This window comes from Fukomys damarensis, unplaced genomic scaffold (genome assembly GCF_012274545.1).
Source record: "Fukomys damarensis isolate Sample0158 unplaced genomic scaffold, DMR_v1.0_HiC HiC_scaffold_33, whole genome shotgun sequence".
Classification (NCBI taxonomy): domain Eukaryota; kingdom Metazoa; phylum Chordata; class Mammalia; order Rodentia; family Bathyergidae; genus Fukomys; species Fukomys damarensis.
Genome location: NW_022900945.1, coordinates 52,809,961 through 52,817,639, shown reverse-complemented (window position 1 = coordinate 52,817,639; position 7,679 = coordinate 52,809,961). Strand labels below are relative to the sequence as shown.

General features: G+C 54.6%; 1 protein-coding gene across 1 annotated transcript in view; it reads right to left on the bottom strand.

Annotated features, from left to right (window-relative positions):
- Window positions 1–294: 294 nt before the first annotated feature.
- The window catches only part of Cgn (cingulin), a gene marked incomplete at its 5' end in the record, with an annotated part of 20,202 nt that continues 12,817 nt past the window's right edge, over window positions 295–7,679 (bottom strand). The window contains 9 exons of the mRNA XM_019206372.1: window positions 295–884; window positions 1,169–1,332; window positions 1,980–2,088; window positions 2,582–2,700; window positions 2,785–2,868; window positions 3,280–3,369; window positions 5,194–5,355; window positions 6,157–6,327; window positions 7,023–7,661. Of these exons, the coding sequence (XP_019061917.1) occupies window positions 734–884; window positions 1,169–1,332; window positions 1,980–2,088; window positions 2,582–2,700; window positions 2,785–2,868; window positions 3,280–3,369; window positions 5,194–5,355; window positions 6,157–6,327; window positions 7,023–7,661 (1,689 nt within the window). The remainder of the gene's footprint in view (window positions 885–1,168; window positions 1,333–1,979; window positions 2,089–2,581; window positions 2,701–2,784; window positions 2,869–3,279; window positions 3,370–5,193; window positions 5,356–6,156; window positions 6,328–7,022; window positions 7,662–7,679) is intronic.

The following is a 7,679-nucleotide window of genomic DNA, read 5'->3' as shown; positions in this document are numbered from 1 at the left end:
GAGGGCCCCACAGGGAAAGGCTGGATTCTGGAGAGGTATTAATGGCAGGTATAAAAGGCAAGAAGAGCATTCTTATCTCCTCACCCTGGCTAAGGCACTGAGAGAAACAGAGGCAAGGTAGGGATGGTAAAGAAGGAAGAGGAAGGGATGAAGGGTCCCCTGGACCCACTAGCTTGGAGAAGACAAAAATGTAGGAGCTGGAGGGGAATGGGGACTGTCACATAAGCCCCGTGACTGTGCAGAGAAGCATCTGAGAAATGGGTACAGCCACGCCTGCGTGTCTGGTCCCCATTATGCTTCCGCACCCTGCTTCAGAGTGGGAGAAAAATAGGTTGCAGGAATCCAGGAGCAGAAGGGCATCGGGTATTTCCCTGAGCCATAAGGTTAGGGGCTAAAGAAATAATAAAGCTGTATGCACGTGGCGATTTCTGTTCTTCCTGACCCTTTTCAGCCCCCTCAGCCTGTAGCTGACCATCCTTCCGCTCGTCCATCTCAGGCAGCAGGAAGAGGGGTCGGCACCGAAGAGGACTCAGGGAGCCTAGAACGCCCATTCCTGCAGTGGAGGGTCCAACGTCCTCCTCCGCTTCCTCCCGTCTCCTTCGCCATGTGACACAGCCCCCTGCCCGTCTCAGATCCGGGAAACTGGACCGGCCACGGGAAGAGGAGCCCGAGGCGGACAGGGCAGGCAAGGCGAGCAGGGCGGGCTGGGATACCGGACGTTCAGGGCCTCGAGCTAACAGGAGCTGGTCTGCAGGTTGCTCTCGGTGAGCAGCGAGGCGATGGATGAGGGGTCGTAGACGCCGTCAAACTCTTCGTCGTCGTCGGAGCTCAGCCCCTCGTGCTTGAGGACTGAGGCGGAGGCGGCCGAGCGGGAGGCTTTGCGCCTGAGCCAAAGAGAGAATGCAGTGAGGGCAGGGAGAAGATGGGGACAGCCACACTTCACACGGAGGAAGCCAACGCCAGGGTCCAGCCCCGCCAGCAGATCCCCATGCGGCAGCGATCGATCTCGCGGATGGCGCACGGCCTGGGTCTGACACAGAAAAGCACGAAGTCCAGCAGGACAAGGGACCTCAGGGCCCTGTCCTAGAGACCCTCTCCCTCATCCAGCAGGCCCGCTTCCTCTAGGCTCCACCGCCTCCCAGGAGGAAGGGCCGGGAGCAGCCCGTACCAGGCGTCCTTCTCCAGGGATTGGATCCGGGCCTGCAGCTGTTCGTTGACCTCATGCTGCTCCTCCAGCTCCCGCTGCGCCTTCTTCCGCAGGCTGTCCAAACGCTCTATTTCCTCTTCCGCCTCATCGACCTGCCGCTTCAAAGCCTTCACCCTCAGGCTCAGCTGGACGGAAAACCAAGTCCCCGTGCTCGTGAGAAAAGCGTCTGCTGCCAGACCGGGACCGCCCGTACTGATTCTGCCAGGGACAACTGCCCGGGGAAAAGCGTTGGGACTACGGGCCTAGCCTCACAAGGCTGTCTTGGGGATTAAACGAACTAAAACATGGATTAACCAGAAAGAAATGAAGCTGGGCACAGTGACACGTGCCGCCTGTAATCCCAGCACACAGAAGGCTGTGGCAGGAAGACTGAGTTCAAAGCCAGCCCAGGCTACACATGGAGGGAGATCCTGCCCCAAAACATCGAGAAGAAGTAAAAGAACCTAGCACTCCACACATTCACTAGCTGTGACTGCTCCAGGCGTCTCATATCCCTGGCCTTACAAAAGCAGAGTCTGTTTTTTGTTGTTGTTGTTGTTGTTGTTGTTGTTGTTGTTTTTTATCGCGGGGATCAAACTTGGGACCTGGGACCTTGCACTCGCGAGGCAGGCAGCAGAACCGGCGGCAGAACCACTGAGCTAAATCCCCGGCTTCCCAGCCCAGCAGAGTCTGTTTGAAGGACTTCTGTTGACGGAGACCTGCCTGGGCCATCCGGCCGACTCAATGCACATGCGCCCCAAGGCCACGCAGCCCCCGCAGCCCCTGTCCTCACCTGGTCTTTCTGGTCATTGACGTGCTGTCGCTCATCATCTATCTGGATGGACAGTTCTTTAACTTTGCGCTCCAGTTTTCGGTTGGTGGACTGCAGGACTGTCTTCTCCCTGGGGGCGAGAAGTAGGGAGACGTTTCTGGCTGTTTCTATCTCTCAGGAAACCTGTACTTGGCCCCTTACTACTCCCAAGGACTTCTCTCTGTCATAAGCCCCATTAATATCCTGGGCAGGATCAAGGAAGAGTCAAAGAGGAAGGAGACAGATCATTCACATCTCGGGGTTTCTGCAGCTCTCTCCGCTCTGTGTCAGGCACAGAGGGCTGGGCATGGTGGTGCACATCTATAGTCCCAGCACTTGAGAGGCTGAGGCAGGAAGATCGCTCCAAGTTTGAGGCCAGCCTGGGCTACCTAGTGAGTTCAAGGCCACACTGAACTACCCAATGAGACACTGTCTCAAAAACACCAGAACAAAAACAAAAGGAAGCAAAGGGTCTCCCTGAAGATCGGAGCAAGTTGGTTAGATCTAAGGTGGAAAATGGAGGGAGCCCCAGAGGACAAAAACCCCAATGAGTGAGGGAGGGCAGGAGGACAGGCTCGTGTCACCTCTCTTCAGCTTGCAGGCGCTCCTGCAACAACTGATTCTGGGACTCGAGCTGAGACAGGCTGGCACTGGGCTTCTGGAAGCCTTCTGAGCTGGCCAGCCGGGTCTTCAGGTCCTTGTTCTGAGAGGGACAGGCAGCTCCACAGTCAGCACTCCACTTGCCACCCTGCCACCCCGAGGTCCTCCCTGAGCTCCCGTCCTGCACCTGTCTCTCCAAGGAGATTTTGTCGCACTCCAGGTCCTGCCGAGCAGATCTCTCCTGCATGAGCTCGGCCCTCAGCTGGTCCACCTAGCGGGGTACAAAGAGGCACTAGCCGTGGGGAGGACAAGGTGGCCCACAGGTGACCCACATGGGCAGAGCCCTGGAGGGCGGTCTCCGACCCCAAACCCCAGGCTCCCAGGCAGGGAAGAAATCCCAGGCCGTTCAGAAGGAAGGAGCCACAGGATGGACACAGGGCTTCTTCTACCCACCGGGAACCAGCAACCCTCCTAAGCCAAAGCGGTCCCACCCAGGGCTAAGCAGCCCAGGCTACGAATCCTTCCTCCATTCTGATTCTTGGCTCCTTTCCATCTGAGGAAACCTGCCGATCCTCCCCAAAGCAGACAAATCCTGCAGCCAGAACTCTCCAGATTAGCGGAGAAGGGCAGGCAGAGGGGGCGCAGTCAGGACAGACACAGTGAGGGTTGGAGATGGAGTTACCTGGTCCCGGCTGCGGCTCACCCGCTCCGTCAGCAGCTCCACGGTGCTCTTCTCTTCGTCTAACTCAGCTTCGAGCCTCGACACCTTTTCCTGCAGCGGAAGGACAAGTGGCCGATGCTGCTCAAATGCTGGACACTGGAAGGCCAAACTCGGACCAGGACTCTCTCAAACTCCAGCCATCACTTTCCTCTCTTGTACCTCCAGGATTCTTTTCGCCCTTGCCCGGGCCCGGAGCCACCAAGGAGCTAGCGCCCTCTGCTGATCAGGTATGGCATTGGGACAAGGTGGGCGTGTGCTCGGGTCAGCACCACAAAGCAAAGCCCAGAAGCCATTTCTAATTACAGAAGGCAATTTTCCTGATAGGAAAATTCAAGTTCTGGACCAAGGCAGAGGAGACTTTGAAACTGAAACTCCAGAGTACAGATGGGGGGTGGGGGTTGAATTCAAACTGACAGGACCAGCTAGAGGTGACAAGGACAGACTCGGGGACCTGTACAGTTTCAATCTAGGTGTCCCCCAAAGCCTCATATGCTCGCAGGAGCAGCTTATGGAGTAACTGGATCATGGGCATGTGGTACCCACCATCGGCTGAGTTTAACTGCGGTGGTGATGTGGGATGCTGGGAGGTGGGTCACAGAGGGTGCCCAGCTAGAAACCTATCCCCCCTCTCCTCCCTTGAGTCTATTTCCTGTTGTCATGCCAAAGGCTTTTTCCCCTCTCCATGCCCCTCAGCCATGCTGCCCTGCCTTGGGGGGACCCAACTAGGGACTAAACCTCTACAACCGTGAGCCCCAGTAAACCTCTCCTCCTTTAATTTATGGGTTCCAGGTACGGTGTCTGAGCAATGAGAAAAGACACTAACACAAAACAGACTGCCTGGGTCTGAAAATCAGGTCTACTACTCCCTAGCAAGACTCATGGGCAAATTACTTAATCTCTCCACGCCTCTGTTTTCCTCTGAGGCACATGTGAAAAATGGAGATGGCCAGGCTTTGCGCGCACACCTGTAATCCCAGCACTCAGGAGGCTGAGGCAGGAGGATCACTAGGAGCTAGGAGACCAGCCCGGGCTACATAGTGAGTTCAAGACCAACCTTAACTATGCAGTGAGAGCCTGTCTCAAAACACAAAAAAATAGAAATAAGAAAATAAGGCAGTCTACCTCACAGGGTTATTCTGAGAGTGAAATAAAGCTTAAGTACCCAGCACACAGCACAATATGTTTGCTGTACTGTTGTTATTATTATTCACAGAGGTAGCAAATTGAAGACTACTCTGAAAGGGAGATGGCAGAGCGCGGCTCCAGCCCACTGCTGTCATGCACAACTCAGGTGTAGAAGACCAGTGTGACATTTTCCAAACACAGTAAGTCCTCCACTTACGAACATTCCAGCTGCAAACTATCACAAGTGTACTAGATAAGACTCACGAACGAATCCGACTTATGAACAATTCTCCTAGGATGGAACTCTTTTGTAAGTCAGGGACTTATCGCATAAAAGAAGCTAGAAATGCAAATTTTTACGTGACATCGCTATGCTTCTAAACGTTGGCATTTCATTCAAAGTTGTTTAAAACAACAAAGCCCAACAAAACGCATTAGCGGTAGGGTACCAGTTTCAACCTGTAGCACAGAAAGGGGGGCTGGGCATGGTGGTACACAGCTGCAACACCAGCACTTTAGGAGGCTGAGGCAGGAGGAATACAAGTTCAAGTCCAGCCTGGGCAACTTAGTAATTTAGCAAGAACCTGTCTCAAAAAATAAAAGGGCTGGGGATGTAGCTCAATGTGAAGTCCCTGCATTCGATCCTGAGAGAAGGAAGAACCCCTGCCGCCCTCCCCCAGAGGCCTGCGTGAGACAGGACCCGGAATCCTGCTCTGGCCTCCTCCCCATGACACCCCATGGCATCCTGACCTCCAGGCTCTTCAGCTGCCTGGTCCTGTCGTCCTGGGAGCGTTTCTTGTTCTCCGCCTCCTGCTCCAGACCCTGCAGTCGCTGGGCCAGCAGCTCTTTGTCCAGCCGGGCAGTGTCCCGCTCCGCCTGGGAGGCCTGCAAGGCCTGCCGCAGCCTCTGGGTCTGCCGGAGGGAAAAGGACGAGCTCAGTGCAGCAGCAGGAGGGGGCTTGAGCGGAGAAATATTTCATCACTCACGTCCTTTAGAAATGCAGCACAGAGCGGGCGTGTTGGCACATGCCTGCACTCTTGGCCTTGGGAGGCTGAGGCAGGAGGATCACCTCGAGTATGAGGCAGCCCGGGCTACACAGTGAGTTCAAGGCCAGCCTGAACTACATAGCAAGAGGCTGATGGCAAAAGACATGCCAGTACAGAGTGATAAGATAAAAACAGACTTTTAGTCTTTTTTTTTTTTAATTATTTTAAAATTCTTTACATGAATTTTAATAACTTGTGGTTTTTGTTTTTGTGTGTGTTTGTATGCGTGTTTTCCTTTGTTTTTTGTTTTTGAGATGAAGTCTTGCTGGGTTGTCCGGGCTGGTCTTGAACTCTTAGGTTCAAGGAATCCTCCTGCTTCAGCTTCCTTAGCAGCTGAGACACAAGCACATGTCACTTTGCCCATTTGAGGATTTTTTAAAAATACTGATCCTGTGTTCCCCCACCCCTAGAAAGTATGATTTAAGTAGTATTTGATACAGTTTAGCCTTTGGGATTTAAAAAGTCATCTCCCCAGGTGCTTCTAATATGCAACAGAGTTGCAAAGCCACTGCCCTACAGACAGGGCACCCTCTGTCTGCACCTGTGGACAGCTCCCCCGCTCTCTCCCACCTCCCTGTGTCACTGCAAGTGGCTGCAACTAGACCTGAGCCCCAGGTTCACTTAGGAGGAAGCATCTGCAAGCCCAAAGACAGGGGCTGGCTCCTACCTCATCCTGAAGGCGGCTCAGCCCCCCTGAGGTCTTCTCTGCCTCATTGGCCCAATCCTTAGCCTGGCGCTGAGCATCTGCCACCTCCCGCCGGGCCTTCTCCTTATAATCTTCCAGCTGGGTCTGGAGCTGCTGCAGGGCTTGCTTTGAGTCGTCCCCAATCTGCTCCAGCTGCAGCACAGACCGCAGAGTTTTCAGTACTGCACCGGTTCAGCTGCTGGGCTGTGCCTCCTCCAGGTCCAGCTCCCAAGCCTCTCCCAAGGGCCCTCTTCCAGCCGAGGCAACTTGATCTTGCTCTTGCCTGGGCCCGAGCACTAGTTTATGGCCAGTGGTTATATGCAGATACCTGGGTTCAAATCCCAGCTCTACCCCTTAGTACTAGTGATCGAAGGCAAGTTACTTATCCTCTGTGGTCTCAGTTCCCCATCTTTGACACGGGGAGGTAACAGTACCACCACTGCAAGTTGTTTGGAGAACTTAGTTAGGTATATAAAGTGGAACAGTGCCTGCCACAAAGCAAACCTCCAACAACCACATTTCAGCAGAGACAAGGTGCCAATGACTCTAAGACGTACTACAAGAAAGAAGGCTCTGCTGACTGAACTACGAGATGCTATGAACAATAAACACAACCCCATTTCAGAAATGATATCGTGCAATTTTTTAAAAGTGACAAATGACAGAATGTACACGTTAGAATTGATGTCATACATTACGTGTTTAGTTTGTTTTGCAGAGTAAGATATCGGGAGAGAACCTTACCAGCGAAAAAGCTATTTCCTCGTCTCCCTTTTTCTTTCCCCTCCTCCCAGCTTAAAGCTGTACTGAGGAGGAAGTGAGCTCTGGCCCGGGACCACCGTACCCACCTCCTGGTTCAGTCGCTCCACGGTCCTGTCCAGCAAGCGCTTCTGCTCCTCCAGCTCCGCCTTGCTCCGCCGCAGCGCCTCCCGCTGCTTGCCCTCCTCCTGCAGCGCCCGGTTCAGGGCCTGCTGCTCCTGGCCCAGGCGCGCCAGCCCCCGCTGGGCCTCCTCGAGACGAACCTCCAGGGCCCGTTTGGTGGCTGCCAGGCTCCCCTCCTCCTCCTGTGCTTCATTCAGCGCCTCCTGGAGCCGCTGTTTCTCTGCCTGGGAGCGGGGAGAGATGGTGGTGTTGGTCTGGCAAGAGCCACGGCTTGGGCTCCCTTCAAGGAAGGTGGGTAGGCGGCGGAGGAAAAGCAGGTATTTATGGAAAAAAATGTACAGTGGAAACAGGCTCGAGAGGAAGCCCCAAGGAGATCGAGACACAGTGCAAGAAGAGGGAGAGAGGAGACAAAAACACCAGGGCGGAAGTCTGAAACATTCACACCAGATTACACCCCCGGGGATAAAAGCAAGGTCAACGGAGGACCTGGGAAGGCGAACTGGAAGCACACAGCTCCCAAGAGAAAACCCGGTGGTATTTAGGGAGGGAGGGCTTGGCCAGGGCGGAGGGCCCAAGGGCCGGGAGGAAGCGACACCAACGCCGGGGCGGGGGAGGGGGCGGCA